This window comes from Notolabrus celidotus, unplaced genomic scaffold, assembly GCF_009762535.1.
Source record: "Notolabrus celidotus isolate fNotCel1 unplaced genomic scaffold, fNotCel1.pri scaffold_212_arrow_ctg1, whole genome shotgun sequence".
NCBI lineage: Eukaryota > Metazoa > Chordata > Actinopteri > Labriformes > Labridae > Notolabrus > Notolabrus celidotus.
Window position 1 is genome coordinate 70,001 of NW_023260065.1, and position 23,987 is coordinate 93,987.

Below are 23,987 nucleotides of genomic sequence, written 5' to 3' on the forward strand. Positions count from 1 at the left end.
AGAGCCGATCAAAGATCCTCTCTTCTTCTTTTATAGTTGATGAATTGTTGAAAGTTGGCTTGTGTCTTTCTTTCAGACTTCCTGTTTCAAAATAAGAGCAGTAATCATGAACCTTTGTTTTGAAAGGGTGTGAGCTAAGTGAATGTAAACATCCTGTCAATCTGTTGTAGGGGAAAGGGGAAAGGGTCGTTGCCATGGTGCTGAAGGAGCTTCCTGGTAAAAAGGCATCCTCAGAAGGAAACCCCCTCATCACCGTGACAACCAAGGTTGGCAAGACCACCACGCTTCTTGTTTACTGGAACTTTAAGAGATGATTGTTTACTTTGTTTGCTCTGCCCTCCACATGCCCCTCAGTGTGTAGCTTTGACCTCCTCATGCCCCTCAGTGTGTAGCTTTGACCTCCTCATGCCCCTCAGTGTGTAGCTTTGACCTCCTCATGCCCCTCAGTGTGTGGCTCTGCCCTCCACATGACCCTCAGTGTGTAGCTCTGCCCTCCTCATGCCCCTCAGTGTGTAGCTCTGCCCTCCTCATGCCCCTCAGTGTGTAGCTCTGCCCTCCACATGACCCTCAGTGTGTAGCTCTGCCCTCCTCATGCCCCTCAGTGTGTGGCTCTGCCCTCCTCATGCCCCTCAGTGTGTAGCTCTGCCCTCCTCATGCCCCTCAGTGTGTAGCTTTGACCTCCTCATGCCCCTCAGTGTGTGGCTCTGCCCTCCACATGACCCTCAGTGTGTAGCTCTGCCCTCCTCATGCCCCTCAGTGTGTAGCTCTGCCCTCCTCATGCCCCTCAGTGTGTAGCTCTGCCCTCCACATGACCCTCAGTGTGTAGCTCTGCCCTCCTCATGCCCCTCAGTGTGTGGCTCTGCCCTCCTCATGCCCCTCAGTGTGAAGCTTTGACCTCCTCATGCCTCTCAGTGTGTAGCTCTGCCCTCCTCATGCCCCTCAGTGTGTAGCTCTGCCCTCCACATGACCCTCAGTGTGTAGCTCTGCCCTCCTCATGCCCCTCAGTGTGTGGCTCTGCCCTCCTCATGCCCCTCAGTGTGTAGCTTTGACCTCCTCATGCCCCTCAGTGTATGGCTCTGCCCTCCTCATGCCCCTCAGTGTGTAGCTTTGACCTCCTCATGCCCCTCAGTGTGTAGCTCTGCCCTCCTCATGCCCCTCAGTGTGTGGCTCTGCCCTCCTCATACCCCTCAGTGTGTAGCTTTGACCTCCTCATACCCCTCAGTGTGTCGCTCTGCCCTCCTCATGCCCCTCAGTGTATGGCTCTGCCCTCCTCATGCCCCTCAGTGTATGGCTCTGCCCTCTTCATACCCCTCAGTGTATGGCTCTGCCCTCTTCATACCCCTCAGTGTGTGGCTCTGCCCTCTTCATGCCCCTCAGTGTATGGCTCTGCCCTCCTCATACCCCTCAGTGTGTAGCTCTGCCCTCCTCATGCCCCTCAGTGTGTAGCTTTGACCTCCTCATGCCCCTCAGTGTGTGGCTCTGCCCTCCTCATACCCCTCAGTGTGAAGCTTTGACCTCCTGATACCCCTCAGTGTGTAGCTTTGACCTCCTCTTCCACATAAAGGTCTCTCTCTCTCTAGGGATCCTTTCTGTTCTTTTAGAGCCTGTCAGGGACCAAAACAGAGTTGGTGGACTCACTTTGATCCATGTAGACTTTATTGTCCCCTTGGGGAACTTCTTTACCACAGCACCTCTCTGCGTCTCCACAGACAAACATAGAACACACACTGTAGGCTCAACAAAGACATCAACACTCAGTCAGAGTGGTCTCATTCAGTGAGGCCGGTTGTTCAGGGTCCCTATGACAGCAGGGATCAGGATCCTGTCGAGGCGGGCCCTCCTGCCCCTCAGAGCTCTGTACCTGCGTCCTGAGGGGAGTGGGATGAGTTGGGGGTTTAGTGGATGTGTGATGCTTCTGATGGCCCTGTGGTTTAAGTCTGTGAGGTTTGGTGTGGGGAGACCAATTAAAGATGATGATGCAGACGTTACAGCCTGTTCACCTGCTGCAGGAGGAACAGATCTCAAACCGGTCCGTCAGTCAGACCCTGAAGTCTGTGACGTAAACCCTCAGACTGACCCTTTAAGTGTGACGGAGGGCGAGTCCGTCCGCTCTGCGTGTCCGTCCGCTCGTCTCAAACGTGGCGTGAGATTTAAGGATGTTTTTTTAACCGCTGGAGCTGCTGTGCTCTTCACCGGGATTAAACAGGAGCAGCCGACATGTGGAGTAGGATTAGGATTACACACACACACACACACACACACACACACACACACACACACACTCAGATCTGTGATCAGGTTAAATCTGGCCTCAGACTGCACCAGTGACGGCTCTTACTTTGTACCACATTTCCCAGAATGCCGCTCCATGAGAGTGGACGAGGGGGGGGGGTTGATTAGCTGTAACAGGACACGGTGAAGACTCTGCAGACCGGGTCCTGGCTCTCTGTGGTCTGCAGTGTGATGTTGTTGATAACGTTGTGATCACTGATCAGCTCTCAGGGGGCAGGGGTCCTCAGGGACTTCCTCTGGTCCTCCTGTCCCTGTTCTTCTAATTCTTGTTGTTTTATTATTGTTGTGTTATTTTCATCCCGTCTCACCCGTCTCACCCGTCTCACCCGTCCCTCTCTCTTTCTCTGCTTCTCTCGGTCTCCAGCTGGTCCGGGAGCAGCAGGAGAGCCGGCCTCTGCTGAGTCCCTCCATCGATGACTTCCTGTCAGAGAGCCGGAGTGACGCCCCCTCCACCCGACCCCTCGCCTCCAACACAGCAGGTAAACCTGATAATTATCTCCTCTCTCTTCCACCCCCACCCTCTCCTCCTCCCCCCCTCTCCTCCTCCTCCTCCTTCCTTCTTCCCAGCTTTGTTCCTCGTCTTCGTTCGCCTCCTTTATCCTCTTATCCTCCTTCCTTTGTCTCCATCTCCTCCTCTAACTTGGCGTCCTCTGTCCTCCTCTGTGACTCTGAGTCTCTTTGTTCAGGTCCAGCCTGCTGTCTCTCCTCCCACGTCCTCCCCTCACCTCTCTCCCCCTCTCTGACCTCCTCTTCTCTTCCTCTGTGTATCCCCTCATCCCTGTCTTTCCTGTCTCTTCCTGTCCTCCTCTAACTCTGTGTCCTTGGCCGTCCTCCGTCCTCCTCGGTGCCCATCTGTCCCCTGTCCTCTCAGCAGGTACAGCAGCCATTAATTAACACCTCTGACCGGCTGTGAGGTCGTGTCTGCTCCGTCCCGTCCTGCGTCCCGTCCTGCGTCCCGTCCTCCGTCCTGTCCTCCTCCTCTTCACAGACTCTCTGCTCTGCTTGTTTGTTTCTGCGTCTTCATTAAGTCAGCGCTCCACGTCTCCGGGAGCCAGGAGACAGCAGCTGAAGTTTCTGTGAGGTTCAAAGTGTGGCGTCCAGTTTTCAAAGACTTGTAAAGGTCGCTGTGAATCAGCTGAGCGTGGATGAATGTGATACCTTTGCTCCTGTGTTTGTGACAGGACAGGAACATGTAATCTAATCCTCAGGAGCTCTATCGATCAGAGGGATCAAATCACAGCTCACTTTGCACTCTGAGATTTCTGCCTCAGTCACACGGAGGACCAGAATACGTCAGATCAATCCAAACGGTGTTTATCACAGAGCCGCCCACATCTGAGCCACGACACATCCTCCAGACTGTTCATGAGTCCACCAAGGGGGTCATACAGGTCCTGTTTTTAGACTCTGTTCACAGATTCTACACATACATGCAGTCTGTATGGAGAGCAGCAGCAGGAGGAACTCAGTCCAGTGTGATCCCGTCTCCCATGGTCTTACTCTCTCTCTATAACAATCTGTTCTACATCAAACGTTCACACTGAGACACAAACCTGCTGATGCTGTGTCACTAAAGACAATCAGAGCTTAGATTTCCTGACTTCCCTGAACGCAGCATCAGAAATGATGGATCCCACCTCCATTCAACAAACAAACATTGTAGACGTAGTTTTCTTCTCCTCTTGAGGACAGACCTGACAAAGCTGGACTTTGGACTTTGGACTAATCTGCATCATGATGTTGTTATTTCAGCAAACTGAAGACCACGCAGCACACGTCTTCTCTGTCCTCTATGGTTTTACTGGTTTCACTGGTTTTACTGATGTGTGTTGGTTGTGAGTTGTCCTCCTCTAATCCTGTCTCCCTGCAGTCCTGTCCACAGCTCTGGACCTGGTGGACCTCAGTGATCCGGGGGAGAGCAGCGGGGGCAGTAATGGAGGCAGTAACAGTAACAAGGAGCAGAGGAGGAGGAGTCCTCTGAGGAGGAAGGGCAGCTCCAAGAGTCCACGACGACGGACGAGACCTGATGAGACAGAGCTGATCCAGGTGGAGGTGGAACACCTGCCCGCCAGTCCCAGGACCCCAGAGAGGATCTCTCTGGACTCAGGTACGGAGCTTAAACCAGCACACTGGGAACATAGGTATAGAGTCCTCACAGGGTCAGGATGAGGTTAAAGCTCGCTGAGCTGACCCTGAACCATCAAAACAGACTCTGAAACCTCTTTTAGACCTCTTTTAGACCTCGTTTAGACCTCTTTTAGACCTCTTGTAGACCAACGTGAACCAGGTTCTGGTTCCGGGCTGGTGCTCGCGCTGGTTCGGAGCTGGTTGAACTCGTGAACCAACACGGCCCCCGTTTGTTTCTCCGCCCGCTCGAGCCCGTGGAAGAGGCAACCCCGCCCCCTGCCCCTGACGTAAGCGGTTCACAGTTCTAGACCAGCAAAGAGTTGGAACCACTCTGGAACCGGTTTTCCCGTCCGGGAGCCGGTTCACTCGCAGTCGAACGGTTCTCAATTGAGCGCCGGCTCCGAACCGGCCCTGAAACTGCCTCGGTCCAAAAGGGTATCAGAGGCTTGTTGCTTGTGAAGGACCCGGAACAGAACCCTGAGGAACCCCACAGGCTGACCGTCTCATTGATCAGGCCACTCGGGGTCAGCTGGATCTGAAGTCTGAAGACACTACAGACCGGACACTAAGGCCGTGCCGCTCACTGACACACCTCCACTTTACATGTTCCACTTCATGATCAGGTCCAGGGGGGAGACTATAATCCTGATCCCCCACAGAGTCAGCACGCTGTTTCTAATGTCCCTGAAAACCGGACCTGAGGGTCTGGATTATTTAAAGTTTCTGTTTGATTTAAAGACGAGCAGAGACGACGAGCAGAGACGACGTGTCGGACGGTAAACTGAAACATGTCTGCTGGTCTGACGCCGCGGCTCGTTTCCAAGCGTTCAGTTTAAGAATCGTTGTTTCATTATGGATCTGATCTTCACTTCCTGCTCGTGTTTACTTCATCAGTATTTCTATGATCCTGTCTTTTATTCTTAGACCCTCTCTGTAGTCTCTGTTCTCAGTGGAGCTCTGTGGACCGCGTGCTCGTCTGTATGAGGGGGCGTTATAAATAAAGTTGGTCCAGAGACTCTAACGGACCTGTTGGCTCGTGTCCCACGGCGTCCTGCGTCCTCAGGACTGTCATAAAGTCTCTGTGCAGTCTCACGGTGAATGTCCTCCCTCGTGTCTCGGCATGTGATCATCTTCAGTCATTAATCCCTAATCTGGCTCCTGAGGTCCTTTCAGCGTGTTAATCTCAGACTCTCTCCGGTGGTGAGGCAGAGTGATGATTCAGGACTGGTTTCTCCGCCCCTGTTTGGACCAGATAAACGCAGCCTGTTGTTCTGACGTGGCCTCACACCGTCAGGGATCTGAACCCTGAAATAAGACCGCCCTCCATCAAACAGAGACTGCATACTGAGTCCAGGACCGTCCTTCAGAGGAGGTAGAAACCCCTGATTATCTGCAGTCTCCGTGTTCTGACTCGGGGGTTCGGCCTCGCTGCAGCCGTGAGCTCTTCAAATTAAAGTGCAGATAATGAAAATAAAGGATTTAATACGTTTGAAAAGCCGATAAATCCTCTCTGTGATCGTCACCGAGAGAGAGCGGCTTCACGTTGATTTCAGCTTCCTGTCGTCTCATTTGGTTAAAAGCTTCAGACTCAGGGAGTCACAATAACTGGACCCGGATTTTTAATCTGAGCTTTTATTGTGATGAGAACTTCACTTCCTGTCTCAGAACAGTGTCCTCGCACGCTCAGTGTCCTCGCACGCTCAGTGTCCTCGCACGCTCAGTGTCCTCGCACGCTCAGTGTCCTCGCACGCTCAGCTGAGGCCGCTCAGGTGTGAGGCTGTCAATTAGCATCAGTTAGTGTCAGTTAGCGTCAGTTAGCGTCAGTTAGCGTCAGTTAGTGTCAGTTAGCGTCAGTTAGCATCAGTTAGCGTCAGTTAGCGTCAGTTAGTGTCAGTTAGCGTCAGTTAGCATCAGTTAGCCTCTGAACGGTCTTGTCTCTGCTGTGTTTCAGTCAGCCTGTCCTCTCCTCTGGACAAATGGGACGATGTGAACCTGGACCTGGAGGACGGAGGACGCAGGAGATACGAGAAGAGATGCACCTCCCACCACTCCTCCAGTGAGCTGCTGTGGTAAATATCCACTGAGACTGAGCGCGTGCAGGAGATCAGAGAGTAAACGTGGGGTGAACGGGTGAATGTGAAGAGTGGTGTTACAAGTCCTCTTACAGAACCACGTCATCATCAGAGACAGGACCAGAAGTCCTGGAGGTCCTGGAGGCCCTGTTCACACGTGTCTGTAATGAGCTCAGGAGCCTCTGGGGGGCGCTAACAGAGCTTTGAAATCAGGAACATGTCTGTGTTTCATTCCTCCAGGTCTGCAGAGTTTAAAACGGATCCTCTGACCAAGAACGCCTTCGACATCCACAGCTTCGATGATCTGGACTTCACCCCCTCCTCACAGGTGAGCTGCTGTCCCACATCCAATCAGACTCCTCCATTGGTTTATGGAAATATTTGATTAAAAAAAAAATTGAAAAATATTTTTTTGAAAAAAATATTTTTTTGAAAAAAATATTTTTTGAAATTTTTTGAAATTTATTATTTTTTTTTTTTTAATTTGAAAAAAAAAAAATTTGAAAAAAGAAAATTGAAAAAAAAAAAATGAAAAAAAAAAAAAAAAAATGAAAAAAAAAAAATTTGACCCGGAGCCTGTCTAAAAAATTAATTTTCCTCAAATTTGAAATTGTGCTCCAAAAGCAGAAAAACATGTAAAAAGCAAAGAATGAATCAACACAACAGTTAGCCTGTTAGCATGAAGAGACTCAGCTGGTCTGTTTTAGATGGTGCTATATTTCATCACAGATGGATTCACTGAATCAACACGTGAGAGGAGATAAGCGCGAGTAGCAAAGACGTTTCAACACGGCTTTAAAATCCTTTTGAACTCAAAAAGCCGTGATCGCAGAGATCGGACGGTGTTTTGGTTTAAACGGCGACCCTGTTAACTGGAGACTCTCAGCCGGATGCATCCCTCATAAACGTCTTTAGACCATCATTAAATATCTGATGAGGATATTTTGAAATCTTAATAAAAACTAAACTAGTTTGCATTCCCAGGAACTCCCTCTGTGTTTCAACAGCTGTGTAAACTCCACAAACACTGACACGTTCAGCTGAAGGGCTCCAGTTTACAGGGTCACTTTTAAAAGCGGAACACCGGGAGGAGAGACGCATTCACGGTGGGCTGAGAGAAGACTACTGTTACAAGCTGCTAAATCAAGAGAATCACAGCTTCTTCTTTTGAAAAGTACACACACATACAAACAAGATAGAACAAATAAAAACTAATGAAAGAAAGAGAAATCAAGAGAATCACAGATGTGATGTTATTGCAGGCCCCGCCCCCTGAAAGTCCCGGGACCTTTGAAAAGTACTACCCCCCTAGCAGGGGCTTTATAGGGGGCAAGATTATCTACCCCTGAACTAAATCTAGTTGAACTCTTGGTGTCGGTTCCCTGTGAGCAGCTGCAGCTCAGTTTGATGCAGAGGTGTTGGAACAGGTATCAGGTATGCTGCAGAGCTCAGAGACAGTGGAGGAACTGAAACAGGTTTCATTGTGAATCTGAGAGTAACACCTCCAAACACAGCGGGTAGTTCAGGGAGCGTGGGACAAAGGAGTGACTCTCAGAGCCGAGGTCACTTCAGGTGTGTTCACGTCTCTTTAAATAAAACTTTGACTTTGTTAGTTTGTCTCCACACTGACAGCTGCTGGCTGACCTTCCTCTGTGTGTGTGTGTGTGTGTGTGTGTGTGTGTGTGTGTGTGTGTGTGTGTGTGTGTTTTCAGGACTGTGGGGCGTCCAGGCAGCGCAGACGGACTCGCTCCCTGCTGGCCAGGAAGGAGTCTCTGGAGGACGAGTTTGTCAGAGCCAAGGCTGCTGTAGAGGTACACACACACACACACACACACACACACACACACACACACACACACACACACACACACACACACACACACACACACACACACACACTCTGTCCTGACTGTAGAGGGGACTCAGACTCTTTAAAGTCCTGGTCTCTCTGATCCCTCTCTCTGCAGGGACTTGATTAAGTTGGTACTTCAGGATTCTCACTCTTCTGCTGAGACGGTTTAGGTCTTCTGGTGGTTTTTGGTCTTTCAGAGTTCTTCTTCAGGTGGAGGGAGTCGGGTGTCTCTGTGCTTCTATGAGGACTCACTCTGGAGGTCTGGGTTTGAGAGAGGCTTCATAAATACAGCAGCTCTCCTTCAGATCTGAGGTCAGCTGATCTTCAAAAACACGTCCCTGCAGCATGAGGCTGTGAGGAGGATCCAGCAGACTCAGGATCAGACTCAGGATCAGACTCAGGATCAGACTCAGGATCAGACTCAGGATCAGACTCAGGATCAGACTCAGGATCAGACTGTGTGAGGACGATCCAGCAGAATCAGGATCAGACTCAGGATCAGCCTCTGTGAGGAAGACCGGTACAGGATGGGTCAGGACAGTTTGGTTTGGGTGTGTTTATGATGGTTCAGGTTGGTCCAGGTTTCTCTCAGCATGGTTATGTGGTCCAGGAAGGTGCTGGTTCAGGATGGTCTTGTTTGGTTCAGGATGGTCTTGTTTGGTCCAGGATGGTCTTGTTTGGTTCAGGAAGGTCTTGTTCGGTCCAGGATGGTCTTGTTTGGTCCTTGCTGGTTCAGGTCTGTGGATGTTGCTGGTTTATGTAACAGTTTGATCCGGTCTGTAGGACTGGAGGTGGTCTGACAGCTCAGTGATGAGAGTGCAGACTTTCATTAATTGGATGCTCTCGTGTTGATGAGGTCGTGGTGTCCCTCTCCTCGGGCTCAGCTCAATGAACCAATCACAGCGTCTCTCCTGTGATTGGAAAGTCCGCCTCCTTCAGCTGATGGGGTCTGAATCCAGCTGTCTGAATCCAGCTGTCTGAATGCAGCTGTCTGAATGCAGCTGTCTGAATGCAGCTGTTTGAATCCAGCTGTCTGAATGCAGCTGTTTGAATCCAGCTGTCTGAATCCAGCTGTCTGAATGCAGCTGTCTGAATGCAGCTGTTTGAATCCAGCTGTCTGAATCCAGCTGTTTGAATCCAGCTGTCTGAATGCAGCTGTCTGAATGCAGCTGTCTGAATGCAGCTGTTTGAATCCAGCTGTCTGAATGCAGCTGTTTGAATCCAGCTGTCTGAATCCAGCTGTCTGAATGCAGCTGTCTGAATGCAGCTGTTTGAATCCAGCTGTCTGAATCCAGCTGTCTGAATCCAGCTGTTTGAATCCAGCTGTTTGAATCCAGCTGTCTGAATCCAGCTGTCTGAATGCAGCTGTCTGAATCCAGCTGTTTGAATCCAGCTGTCTGAATCCAGCTGTTTGAATCCAGCTGTTTGAATCCAGCTGTCTGAATCCAGCTGTTTGAATCCAGCTGTCTGAATCCAGCTGTCTGAATGCAGCTGTTTGAATCCAGCTGTCTGAATCCAGCTGTTTGAATCCAGCTGTTTGAATCCAGCTGTTTGAATCCAGCTGTCTGAATCCAGCTGTTTGAATCCAGCTGTTTGAATCCAGCTGTCTGAATCCAGCTGTCTGAATCCAGCTGTCTGAATCCAGCTGTCTGAATCCAGCTGTCTGAATCCAGCTGTTTGAATCCAGCTGTCTGAATGCAGCTGTTTGAATCCAGCTGTCTGAATCCAGCTGTCTGAATCCAGCTGTTTGAATCCAGCTGTCTGAATCCAGCTGTCTGAATCCAGCTGTCTGAATCCAGCTGTCTGAATCCAGCTGTTTGAATCCAGCTGTCTGAATCCAGCTGTCTGAATCCAGCTGTCTGAATCCAGCTGTCTGAATCCAGCTGTTTGAATCCAGCTGTCTGAATGCAGCTGTTTGAATCCAGCTGTCTGAATGCAGCTGTTTGAATCCAGCTGTCTGAATCCAGCTGTCTGAATCCAGCTGTTTGAATCCAGCTGTCTGAATCCAGCTGTTTGAATCCAGCTGTTTGAATCCAGCTGTTTGAATCCAGCTGTCTGAATCCAGCTGTCTGAATCCAGCTGTCTGAATCCAGCTGTCTGAATCCAGCTGTTTGAATCCAGCTGTCTGAATCCAGCTGTCTGAATCCAGCTGTTTGAATCCAGCTGTTTGAATCCAGCTGTTTGAATCCAGCTGTCTGAATCCAGCTGCAGATCCAAACAGCTGGAGAGCGGTTTGAGACTACAGGAGGCGGTTCAGCCGGTCCTGCTCTGATGATGACAGCAGAGTGAGTTCTTGATACAGACTTCCTGAAGGTGGAGTATGAAGCAGATCCAGAGAGGACCCCTGTTCATGCAAACACGTAAACCGTCTCCATCAGGACCGGAAGGATCCATGTGGGGCCTCATACACTTTAAGGGTCAGCTGCATCATGGGAAATGTAGGACACTGAGTCATGACAAGGAAACTGTGCTGTTGTTTGTTTACGTTGTGGTGACCTCTGTGTGTGTGTGTGTGTGTGTGTGTGTGTGTGTGTGTGTGTGTGTGTGTGTGTGTAGTCAGACACAGAGTTCTGGGATAAGATGCAGGCGGAGTGGGAGGAGCTCGCTCGGAGGAACTGGCTGGATGAGTCTGAGAGTCAGGGGCCGATCCCGCCCTCCGTCTCACCTGCAGAGAAGGTGAGTCCAAACCAAGCCGCTAACCCTCCAACATGAAAGTCCCAAAACCCGCAGGTCCTCCAGAGTCCACTAGAGTCCACTAGAGTGCGTCTCCTGCAGTATATATCCAGCTCACCTGTTTACAGCGGGTGAAGGGTTAAAGGGAGGGTTAGGGGGCGGAGTTTATATCCAGCTCACCTGTTTACAGCGGGTGAAGGGTTAAAGGGAGGGTTAGGGGGCGGAGTTTATATCCAGCTCACCTGTTTACAGCGGTTGAAAGGTTAAAGGGAGGGTTAGGGGGCGGAGTTTATATCCAGCTCACCTGTTTACAGCGGGTGAAGGGTTAAAGGGAGGGTTAGGGGGCGGAGTTTATATCCAGCTCACCTGTTTACAGCAGGTGAAGGGTAAAAGGGAGGGTTAGGGGCGTGGCCTCTTTGACTGACAGGTGGGAGCTGACGGTGTTTCCACTCTTCTTGTTTAAAGGTGTAGATCCGGTGCCTTGCTCTCCAGCTGCACCCCTTCAGGGTTTTGGACTTGTAGAACCTGGACTTTCTGCTCCTGTAAACTTCACTTTCTTTGTTCTTAAGTAACGTGAAACGCTTTTTACTCCAACATTTCCCAGCATGCATTGCTCCCTTAGTGGAGTTTGTTTTTAAGAAGGGAGGAGACGAGCGAGTGGCTGAGATGGAGATGTTGTTTGTCAGCAGTAATCTGTAGATTAAACCCTGAGATCAGCTCTGAAGTGATGAGCAGTAATCTGCAGTAATCCCTCCTCCTCCTCCTCCTCCTCCTCCTCCTCCAATACTCACACCATGGTTTCCTTCCCTCCAGCTGTAACCATCCTTCATTTGTCCTTCAGTGTTTTTAGATATTTAAGATCCATTCAAGTCTTTCTGGACTCAGAGTTCAGCTCGAGTGTTTCTGGATTCAGAGTTCAGCTCGAGTGTTTCTGGATTCAAAGTTCAGCTCGAGTGTTTCTGGATTCAAAGTTCAGCTCGAGTGTTTCTGGATTCAAAGTTCAGCTCGAGTGTTTCTGGATTCAAAGTTCAGCTCGAGTGTTTCTGGATTCAAAGTTCAGCTCCAGTGTTTCTGGATTCAAAGTTCAGCTCGAGTTTTTCTGGATTCAAAGTTCAGCTCGTGTGTTTCTGGATTCAGAGTTCAGCTCGAGTGTTTCTGGATTCAGAGTTCAGCTCGAGTGTTTCTGGACTCAGAGTTCAGCTCGAGTGTTTCTGGATTCAGAGTTCAGCTCGAGTGTTTCTGGATTCAAAGTTCAGCTTGAGTGTTTCTGGATTCAGAGTTCAGCTCTAGTGTTTCTGGATTCAGAGTTCAGCTCGAGTGTTTCTGGATTCAGAGTTCAGCTCGAGTGTTTCTGGATTCAAAGTTCAGCTCGAGTGTTTCTGGATTCAAAGTTCAGCTCGAGTGTTTCTGGATTCAAAGTTCAGCTCGAGTGTTTCTGGATTCAAAGTTCAGCTCCAGTGTTTCTGGATTCAAAGTTCAGCTCGAGTTTTTCTGGATTCAAAGTTCAGCTCGTGTGTTTCTGGATTCAGAGTTCAGCTCGAGTGTTTCTGGATTCAGAGTTCAGCTCGAGTGTTTCTGGACTCAGAGTTCAGCTCGAGTGTTTCTGGATTCAGAGTTCAGCTCGAGTGTTTCTGGATTCAAAGTTCAGCTTGAGTGTTTCTGGATTCAGAGTTCAGCTCTAGTGTTTCTGGATTCAGAGTTCAGCTCGAGTGTTTCTGGATTCAGAGTTCAGCTCGAGTGTTTCTGGATTCAAAGTTCAGCTCGAGTGTTTCTGGATTCAGAGCTCAGCTCGAGTGTTTCTGGATTCAGAGTTCAGCTCGTGTGTTTCTGGATTCAGAGTTCAACTCGAGTGTTTCTGGATTCAGAGTTCAGCTCGAGTCTTTCTGGATTCAGAGTTCAGCTGGGGCGTGTCTTGAGCTTTTTGACCGGGGTGGCCCAACTGAGGCTCTCACATAGGCAGGGGGTGGCCAGTGCATTTACAAATAAATAACATTGACCCTTTCTGTCTTCACAACAAACGTTCATGAAAGTCTTAAACAGTTGTTATATTCCCTTTGAATTAAAAACACATGACAAAGTGTCATACGTCTTCTAAGATTAATTCTTTAAAGACTTACAAAAGATGTTTTTACAAAGTTACATTTGAGGATAAAGAGCCGAGAACATGTCTGTGCAACACAAACAGAAACTGCTTAATCTCAAATCCAAGGAGTGAAATGTTAAAACTGTCCCCGGTCTCCCTGCTGATAATTAGCATAATCGTTTATTTAAGTGTTTCCGTTTTCGGCCAAGAATTTTCATTAAAAAGTTAAATTTACGGCCTGTCCGCCCTGCAGCGTAGCGTCCCGAGGTCCTAACGAGTTTCCCTCTACGGCAGCTGTCAATCAAAGCAAACAGGAAGTAAAACCCCGTTTTTTAACCTCTAATAACCAACGAAGAAGAACCTGTTCAGGAAAAAGAGGCCTTGAACACAACACAGTCAAATACTAACTACATGTCACCACAGCATACGGAGGGAGAAAGATTCGTACCACGTGGATTTCATTATTAAAGTTTTTGACCTATACTGCAGTCAGCCACCAGGGGGAGCAGTTTTTGTGGCGGCCTCACTTCCAGCCGAGCGAGAGGACGTCCGTTTTATATCCAGTCTACGAGTTCAACATCTGAGCCGGGGTCGAACACAAGCGGCAACCTCCGGTCTGAAAATATGAGGCCCATGTGGAAGTGTTAAAAACTGCAGTTCCTCGAGCGTCCACTAGAGGCTGGCTGCAGAAACACAGGAAACCACATACACACCCATTCAAAGAGAGTTTAAATAAACATGTTTACAGCCTGCTTCAAAGAACCCTTTATTTCTCTCTCACTGTACGAGGGATTTATCATCAGGTCTCAGTAAATCCTGCTCCGTGTCCCGGGTTAGGGTTAGACACACGTGAGGGGGAGGGGTGCGTCCGTCACCGAGCTGCAGGACAATAAAAACCCATCAGCACGCTCACGCCGCACACAGCGGCGTGTCAGCCCACAGGTCTCATCAGATCACCTGCTGACCAACGACCACGATTAAACAGAAACACGCTCTCCTGACAACACATGCAGAATCCCCCCCTCCCTCTGAGATCCTGGTCCCATCTCACACTCACACACACACACACACACACACACACACACACACACACACACATGATTCCAGCTGACGTGGCTGGTGTACAGCGTGTCCTCGGGGTTCTGCCTGCAGTCATATTTCAGAGGTCATGTGACCCGTGTGTCAGCGTCACGTGAGCCGTGTGTTTGCAGCAGTGGGATGGGTTCGTCCTTGAGGTGTTGAGGGAACAGATGGCTCCTGTCTCCCGATCTTCCTCTGCTGCTCTGTGAAATATCGACCCATTAGTCTGACACGGCAGAGACCTGGGCTGCTGGGACGGCCTGCTCAGAGTCTGAGAGGGATGAGACCAGCAGGGGGCGCTGACGTGGAGTCACCCTGCTGGTCTCTGAGATTTATCCAGGCTCTGATATTTATATGAGACTCAGTGTGGTTACACTTTGTTTTATTAGGACATGTGAACGACTGTTTAAATGTTAAACTTCATACAATCACTACAAAGAAGGGGACTTTAAATATGAACCAGCTGCAGCCAAGAAGAATTCAATTTATGTGACTTTGAATAAAACTGAAAGAGTCCGGGCACAGAGCCCTGTGGAGCGCCCAACATCATTAGATCCTCCACAGCAGAAGTCAATATATAAATAAATACATAAATAAATATATAATTAAATATATAATTAAATACATAAATAAATACATAAATAAATATATAATTAAATACATAAATAAATATATAAATAAATATATAATTAAATACATAAAGAAATACATAATTAAATAAATAAATAAATACATAAATAAATAAATATATAATTAAATACATAAATAAATACATAAATAAATACATAATTAAATAAATAAATAAATACATAAATAAATAAATAAATAAATACATAAATAAATACATAAATAAATATATAAATAAATACATAAATAAATACATAAAGAAATACATAATTCAATAAATACATAAATACATAAATAAATATATAAATAAATATATAATTAAATAAATAAATAAATACATAAATAAATAAATACATAAATAAATATATAATTAAATAAATAAATAAATACATAAATAAATGCATAAATAAATATATAATTAAATACATAAATAAATAAATACATAGACAAATACATAAATAAATAAAAAGATAAATAAATAGACAAATAAATAATTAAACACATAATTAAATAGATAAATTAATTAATATAAAAGAATAACACAATTTAATTAAAAAACAAATAAAAGAAAAAAAAGGGATAAATAAAAACATAAAAAAAACACATACATAAATACATAAATAAATAAATATATACACAATTAAATAAATAAATACATAAATGAGCACTCAAATAAATCAATTAATAAATACATAAATAAACATGTAAATAAATATATACTTTAATAAGTAAATAAATACACAAATGAATACATAAATATATAAATAAAATATAAATAAATACATACTGTACATATTTGAAAAAATAAATAAATAAATGAATAAATACATAAATGAATAATTAAATTAATTAATTAATAAACGAATGTGTGAGTGATCTCTCTGGATCTCAGATCATTAAAGTCAACCCTCACCTGAGCCGCCTCCACCGTCAGAGGACTGACCTCTGAGGATCCAGTCCAGGTTTCACTTGAACCTGAAGACAGGTGTGTGTGTGTGTGTGTGTGTATGTGTGTGTGTGTGTCTCTCTCTCTTTCAGGGTTACTACTTCAACACCAACAACCCGTACAAAGACTGGCCCTGCGCCTTCGCCGAGGGTCAGGAGAAAGGCCGAGAGGGCGACCTGAACACCGCCGTCCTGCTGCTGGAGGCCGCCATCTTACAGGACCCGCAGGACTCTGAGGTGAGCCGAGCCCGACTTCCTGGGTCTTTATCTGAACCGGGTCTAATGTGAACTTCAGGGACGTCCTGTAAAGTGCTAACAGGAAGTGTGAGAACTCTTCTTCTTCTTCTTCTTGTGTCTTCAGGCGTGGCAGGTTTTAGGAACGACTCAGGCCGAGAACGAGAACGAGCAGGCCGCCATCGTGTCCCTGCAGAGGTCAGACTTCCTGTTAGCTCCACGTCCGTAACCATGACGCTACACACACGGCTAACTGAAGCTAACTGAAGCTAACTAAAACTAACCTGTCTCACCTGCTGCAGGTGTCTGGAGCTCCGCCCCAACAACCTGCCGGCTCTCATGGCGCTCGCCGTCAGCTTCACTAACTGCAGCATGCAGCGGGAGGCGTGTGACGCTCTGCACCGCTGGATCCGCCACAACCCCCGATACAAACACCTGGTCCCGGGGCGCAGGAGTCCACTACAGGGATCCCCGGCCTCCCCATGCAGGGTCCCTCGCACCTCCACACCTGGCAGGTAAAAAACCCGAACCCTAAAAACACCAGAGCGGGGCCGGATCAGTTCCCATACAGTACCCAGAAGCCTCAGCAGCAGGAGCTGAGACTGTGTGTGTGTGTGTGTGTGTGTGTGTGTGTGTGTGTTCTTCTCTCCTCCTCTTCTCCTCCTTCTCTCTCTCTCTCCTCCTTTCCTCCTTCTCTGCTCCTTCTCACTTCCTCCGCCTCTCCTCCTCCTCTCCTCCTTCTCTCTCTCCTCCTCCTCTCCTCCTCCTCTCCTCCTTCTCTCCTCCTTCTCTCCTCCTCCTCTCCTCCTCCTCTCCTCCTTCTCTCTTCCTCCTCCTCTCCTCCTTCTCTCCCTCCTCCTCCTCTCCTCCTCCTCTCCTCCTTCTCTCCTCCATCTCTCCTCCTCCTCTCCTCCTTCTCTCCTCCTTCTCTCATCCTCCTCTCCTCCTTCTCTCATCCTTCTCTCCTCCTCCTCTCCTCCTTCTCTCTTCCTCCTCCTCTCCTCCTTCTCTCTCCTCCTCCTCTCCTCCTCCTCTCCTCCTTCTCTCCTCCATCTCTCCTCCTCTCCTCCTCCTTCTCTCATCCTTCTCTCCTCCTCCTCTCCTCCTTCTCTCTTCCTCCTCCTCTCCTCCTTCTCTCCTCCTTCTCTCTTCCTTCTCTCCTCCTCCATCTCTCCTCCTACTCTCCTCCTTCTCTCCTCCTCCTCTCCTCCTCCTCTCCTCCTTCTCTCCTCCTTCTCTCCTTTCTCTCCTCCTCCTCTGTGTGTGTGTCTTTGTGTTTGTGTGTGTGTGTGTGTGTGTATGTGTGTGTGTGTCTGTGTGTTTGTGTGTGTGTGTGTGTGTGTGTGTGTGTGTGTGTGTGTGTGTTCCCAGACCCGGTCTGCAGGAGGTGCTGTTCCTCTTCCAGGAGGCGGCTCTGTTGAATCTGGACTGTGTGGACCCGGACCTGCAGACCGGTCTGGGAGTCCTCTTCAACCTGAGCTCAGACTTCAACAAGGCGGTGGAGGCGTTCACTGCGGCGCTGTCGGTCAGACCTCAGGTAACACCACACCTGCTGAAACTTGTGATGATGTCATGACTGTGTGTTGATGATGATGATGTCACTTCCTGTCTGATCAGGACTACCTCCTGTGGAACCGTCTGGGCGCCACGTTGGCGAACGGCGACCGCAGCGAGGAGGCAGTGGAGGCCTACACCCGAGCCCTGGAGCTGCAGCCCGGATTCATCCGGTCCAGATACAACCTGGGGATCAGCTGCATCAACCTGGGAGCTCACAGGTAACACACCTGAGGGTCACACACCTGAGGGTCACACACACCTGAGGGTCACACACACACGAGGGTCACACACACCTGAGGGTAACACACACACGAGGGTCACACACACCTGAGGGTAACACACACACGAGGGTCACACACACGAGGGTCACACACACCTGAGGGTCACACACACCTGAGGGTAACACACCTGAGGGTAACACACCTGAGGGGCACACACACCTGAGGGTAACACACACACGAGGGTCACACACACGAGGGTCACACACACCTGAGGGTAACACACCTGAGGTTCACACACACCTGAGGGTCACACACCTGAGGGTAACACACCTGAGGGGCACACACACCTGAGGGTAACACACACACGAGGGTCACACACCTGAGGGTCACACACACCTGAGGGTAACACACACACGAGGGTCACACACACCTGAGGGTCACACACACCTGAGGGTCACACACCTGAGGGTCACACACCTGAGGGTAACACACCTGAGGGTCACACAGTCCTGATCTAACCCGGTCTTGTTGTGGTCCTGCAGGGAGGCGGTCAGTAACTTCCTGACGGCTCTGAACCAGCAGAGGCGGAGTCAGCGCTGCAGCCAGCAGCAGATGTCGGCTAACATCTGGGCCGCCCTCCGTATCGCCATCTCCATGATGGACCGACCCGAGCTGTTCCAGGCCGCCAGCGTGGGGGACCTGGACCTGCTGATGAGGGCCTTTGACGTGGGCGATGTCTGACGGTGGGACAGAAGGCGGTCTGAGGAGGTTCAGGTCAGAGTCTCCCACACAGGGATCAGAGACCGAGACGGTTTGGTTTGAGACCAAAGAGACTTAGACGGCTGCAGGAGGATCCTTCGCCATAGAACAGCACAACCCTTTAGCTTCCTGTCAGACCGGGGTCCACAGAGACCCGGGGACGGCTCTCCAGGTCCTCACTGCAGAGTACCAACATGTGATGTCACAGTGATGTTGACACAGCTTGGCGTGACATCACTGTGACATCACTGTGACATCACTGCTACAGACTATGACCGTCTCACCAGCAGGGGGCAGCAGAGTCCTTCTGCAACACTCAGCTTTACATTCTCACAGCTGATCCAGAATCAGCCCCTCCCCCTTCTCAGTCCACCTGTCGGACTTCATCCATTCAGGACCCGCTCTGAGCCGGGCTGCAGGGTCATGTGACCCCCCATCATGGTCTCTTCTTCTTTCCTTTCTCTCTGATCTTCTTTCTGACGTTGCTGCGCATGTTTCACATTAAGAGCCTGTCACAAACTCAAGTAGCCATAACCTTCCACTCAGCAGACTCTTATTGTGAAAAACCAGCAGGAAGTGTGAGAACGGCTTCACAGAGGCGGGAGGCGGGACTAACGTCGAGCCTCAGGTGTTTCATGAAGACGTCACGTGGTTTCATTCTGACCCTCAGAGCCAGGAAGCTGCTCGTGACGCTCTCTTCTTCTTCTCTTCTTTAAAAAAACACGACTGTTGTTATTGGTCTACTTAGGCTCTTTTATTTTGAAGGTCTGTCCGGTCTCCTCCTTCCTGTTGTTGGCTCTCAGGTGAATCTTCAGTTCACAACAACTCAAGGCTGCAGCACTTTCTCTGCTCGATGCACAAATCTATTTATACAGCTTCAATATAAGACTTATAACCTTTAACTATGAATGAGTTATCAGTAATCTATATAATCCTGTCCGTCCATCCTTCAGTGTTTATTCAGTTTGAGCTCTTTGACACCTGACCCAAGGTCTACCCAAGGTCTACCCAAGGTCTACCCAAGGTCTACCCAATGTCTACCCAAGGTCTACCCAAGGTCCACCCAAGGTCCACCCAAGGTCCGCCCAATGTCTACCCAAGGTTCACCCAAGGTCTACCCAAGGTTCACCCAAGGTCTACCCAAGGTCCACCCAAGGTCCACCCAAGGTCCACCCAAGGTCCATCAGAAGAACAAGCGGGGAAGGTTGGACCAGCTGCATGTGAGGAGGGGATCATCGTTAGTGTGACTCTGATATATTCACAGACTTATTAAAGGACAGCTTTACCTTACACATGTTGGGCTGTCAATGACCGACCAGGCTCTCTGCACCAAACCCACCAGGCCCACCAGACCCACCAGACCCACCAGACCCAACAGGCCCACCAGACCCACCAGACCCAACAGGCCCACCAGGCCCACCAGACCCACCAGGCCCACCAGACCCAACAGACCCAACAGGCCCACCAGGCCCACCAGACCCACCAGGCCCACCAGACCCACCAGACCCACCAGACCCACCAGACCCATCAGATCTACAAGACCCACCAGACCCACTAGACCCACCAGACCCATCAGACCTACCATAGCCACCAGACCCACCAGACCCACAAGACCCACCATACCCACCAGACCCACCAGACCGACCAGTGACAGGCCCACCAGACCCACTAGGCCCACCAGACCCACCAGACCAACCAGGCCCACCAGGCCCACCAGGCCCACCTGACCCACCAGACCCACCAGGCCCACCAGACCCACCAGACCCACCAGGCCCACCAGACCCACCAGACCCACCAGACCCACCAGTGACAGGCCCACCAGACCCACCAAGCCCACCAGACCCACCAGACCCACTAGGCCCACCTGACCCACCAGACTCACCAGACCCACGTCCGTGTCTCTCGGAGGCGTCACCAGTAAAAAATCAAACGTTCTGCTTCCTGCTTTGATTCCATGACGACAGAAACGGACGTCCTGTTTTTAATCCCTGGGGGTCAGGTCCTGGAGGTCCTGGAGGTCCTGGAGGTCCTGCAGGTCCTGGAGGTCCTGCAGGTCCTGGGGGTCCTGCAGGTCCTGGAGGTCCTGGAGGTCCTGGAGGTCCTGCAGGTCCTGGAGGTCCTGCAGGTCCTGGAGGTCCTGGAGGTGTGCAGGCTGTGGAGTGATGGCAGGTTGCAGTCCACCTCTCTGAGAGTGATGTCACAGCTGTGTGTGGTTCCTCTTCCTCGTAAGGGTCTCTCTCTGCAGGGATCCTCTCTGATCTCTAAAAACCTGAGCCTGTCAGGGACCAGAACCAGACCTGTTAGTGGACTCACTTTGATCCATCATGATGTTGCAGACGTTACAGCCTGTTCCCCTGCTGCAGGAGGAAGAGCTGCACACGCTCAGAGAGGTTCTGTTGGTGTTGGTCCTTTAGAGCCCATGAGTCCCCGATCTGTCCCTGAGTGTTGGTTTCATCGGTCCTCGCGTGAACGCACGTTTAGTTTTTTAGCACCACGAAAACCACGACATGAAGGAGAGTCTCTGCATGAGGAGTCAGATCCAAAGCAGGTGCTGCGGGGCGTGGAGCCCGCAGGGGGTCAGGTCTGGTGTTGAACTGGTTTCTTTTGACATGTTTCTGCTTCAGAAGCTTCAGAGTTTAAAGATTCACAGACTCTGTTATTAGAGGGACCGCTGGAGGATTTACAATCATAGAATCAGAAGCCGTCAGCAAGCCGTCAGCAAGCCGTCCCTCCAGCAGCGCTGTAGTCCCATCACCAAGCATGTAGCCCAGGTTGAGTCTTGAGTCCCAGTTTAGTTCTCTGAGCTCGTCCCTGTCCTCTCCCCGGTTGAGTCTTGAGTCCCAGTTGAGTTCTCTGAGCCCGTCCCTGTCCTCTCCCCGGTTGCCCGGTGATCTCTCACAGACGAGGTGACCCGTGAGTGTGCATGCAGGTGAACTAAATCAGTTGTTAGGATTATTAGGACCTTGTACAAAAAATAATCTTGATCTAAGAAAGTCCGGGTCCTCCTCTTCAGAGCCCTGAAACCCAGCACTGGAGTCAGACTGCCCTCCAGTCATGTGATTGGTTGATCTATTAACCAATGAGTGTGAATCTTTCCTCTGACGCTTCTGAAAGATGTGTTCAGACCAAAACCCTTCAGACATGAACGCAGGGCCATGACCCAGACGCTCCAGGACACCTCATCCCCTACAGGACATTCAAAGTACTGCAGACATACAGGACTGCCATTAAATCACATGTTACTGTCATTACATCACAGTGACATGTTACTGTCATTACATCACAGTGACATGTTACTGTCATTACATCACATGTTACTGTCATTACATCACAGTGACATGTTACTGTCATTACATCACAGTGACATGTTACTGTCATTACATCACATGTTACTGTCATTACATCACAGTGACAAGTGACTGTCATTACATCACAGTGACATGTTTACTGTCATTACATCACAGTGACATGTTTACTGTCATTACATCACAGTGACATGTTTACTGTCATTACATCATAGTGACATGTTACTGTCATTACATCACAGTGATATGTTACTGTCATTACATCACAGTAACATGTTACTGTCATTACATCACAGTGACATGTTACTGTCATTACATCACAGTGACATGTTACTGTCATTACATCACAGTGACATGTTACTGTCATTACATCACAGTGACATGTTACTGTCATTACATCACAGTGACATGTTACTGTCATTACATCACAGTGACATGTTACTGTCATTACATCACAGTGACATGTTACTGTCATTACATCACAGTGACATGTTACTGTCATTACATCACAGTAACATGTTACTGTCATTACATCATAGTAACATGTTACTGTCATTACATCATAGTAACATGTTACTGTCATTACATCATAGTAACATGTTACTGTCATTACATCATAGTAACATGTTACTGTCATTACATCATAGTAACATGTTTACTGTCATTACATCACAGTAACATGTTACTGTCATTACATCACAGTAACATGTTACTGTCATTACATCACAGTGACATGTTACTGTCATTACATCACAGTGACATGTTACTGTCATTACATCACAGTGACATGTTTACTGTCATTACATCACAGTAACATGTCACTGTCATTACATCACAGTAACATGTCACTGTCATTACATCACATGTTTACTGTCATTACATCACAGTAACATGTTTACTGTCATTAAAGTTACATGTTTATTTTGGATTCATGTCTTTGGTGCCTCCCTGGTTCTGGTTCGAGCATACAGGGAGTTCATCCAGATGCAGTTAGCGGACCAGGAGGAGGACCAGGAGGAGGACCAGGTCTCACCATTGTGAAATGATGGGGTGTTTGAGGTTGTTTGTTTTGGTCTGAACACAGCTCCTGTTCCTCATGTCTGTGTGTAAAGTGATCGTCTGTACAGAATCTACTCACATGTAAATGGATGATATTTTAGAAATTAAATGATCCAGAACCTGAAAGACTCTCCTGACTCCCCTTTAATGTCTCACTCTGATTAAACTCACCTCTGTCTGTAAGTACAGCAGCGGCCAGCAGAGGGCGCTGTTGGTGTCTTGAACTCTTTGAAATGTGATTTTGATGCTGAACTAAATGTTGCACCTTTGGAGTTTGTAGGTCTTTGTTAGTTTTCTCTTGTTGAGCTTGTTTCAAATGTAAGAAGCATCAGACTGCCCTGAAGGATCCAGAATCAACAACATTCAGAGAGACCTGCAGCCAATCAGAGAGCTCCATCAGTCCGGTCCTCAATCAGATCCTTTTTATCACAGAACCTGGTCTGGTTTTACCTCCCTCTGAGCTCAGTCTGCAGGAGAGACTCACCTGATGTCATCTAGGTGTCCTCCTCCTCTCAAGAGGAGAGAAGGAGGAGGAGAGGAGGAAGAGAGGAGGAGGAGAGAAGGAGGAGAGGAGGAGGACGATTAGAGAAGGAGGAGAGGAGGAGGACAGAAGGAGAGGAGGAGACGAGGAGGAGAGCAGGAGGAGGAGAGAGGGAGGACGATGAGAGAAGGAGAGAAGGAGGAGAGGAGGACAGAAGGAGATGAGGAGGAGAGAAGGAGATGAGGAGGAGAGAAGGAGGAGAGGAGGAGAGGAGGAAGAGAGGAGGAGGAGAGAAGGAGGAGAGAAGGAGGAGAGGAGGAGGAGAGAGGAGGAGGAGAGGACGAGGAGAGAGAGGTCAGTTTCAGCTGCAGGGACTAGAGCTTTGGTGCCCTCTAATGGCAGCAGGAGGATTGACTGCTCCTCATCACTGATCAGGTGAGCTGACCCATCACACACACACACACACACACACACACACACACACACACAGAGTTTTGTTCACAGGGAGGATTTTATTTCAGCTGTGATCGGGGGATGACACTCTGACATGATGGATCCTTCTCTAACACATGTTGGTCCGTGACGCTCACAGCAGCATCAGATCATTGAACAGGCACATC

At 48.9% G+C, this 23,987-nt stretch overlaps 1 protein-coding gene across 3 annotated transcripts in view; it reads left to right on the forward strand.

The window, feature by feature from the left end:
- Window positions 1-22,018, forward strand: part of pex5lb (peroxisomal biogenesis factor 5-like b) — a 32,087-nt gene extending 10,069 nt beyond the window's left edge. Inside the window, exons 2-15 of one of the 3 annotated variants that reach the window (XM_034678722.1) lie at window positions 171-266; window positions 2,657-2,771; window positions 4,163-4,399; window positions 6,371-6,488; window positions 6,732-6,819; window positions 8,204-8,302; window positions 10,900-11,019; window positions 15,845-15,988; window positions 16,113-16,183; window positions 16,288-16,500; window positions 17,357-17,522; window positions 17,603-17,760; window positions 18,306-21,835; window positions 21,959-22,018. In XM_034678722.1, coding sequence (XP_034534613.1) covers window positions 171-266; window positions 2,657-2,771; window positions 4,163-4,399; window positions 6,371-6,488; window positions 6,732-6,819; window positions 8,204-8,302; window positions 10,900-11,019; window positions 15,845-15,988; window positions 16,113-16,183; window positions 16,288-16,500; window positions 17,357-17,522; window positions 17,603-17,760; window positions 18,306-18,504 — 1,824 coding nt within the window. In that variant the 3' untranslated portion in view covers window positions 18,505-21,835; window positions 21,959-22,018. Of the gene's footprint in view, window positions 1-170; window positions 267-2,656; window positions 2,772-4,162; window positions 4,400-6,370; window positions 6,489-6,731; window positions 6,820-8,203; window positions 8,303-10,899; window positions 11,020-15,844; window positions 15,989-16,112; window positions 16,184-16,287; window positions 16,501-17,356; window positions 17,523-17,602; window positions 17,761-18,305; window positions 21,836-21,883; window positions 21,906-21,958 lie in introns of those variants that run through there. The other 2 variants (XM_034678721.1, XM_034678724.1) reach the window with 2 other exon arrangements.
- Window positions 22,019-23,987: the final 1,969 nt, after the last annotated feature.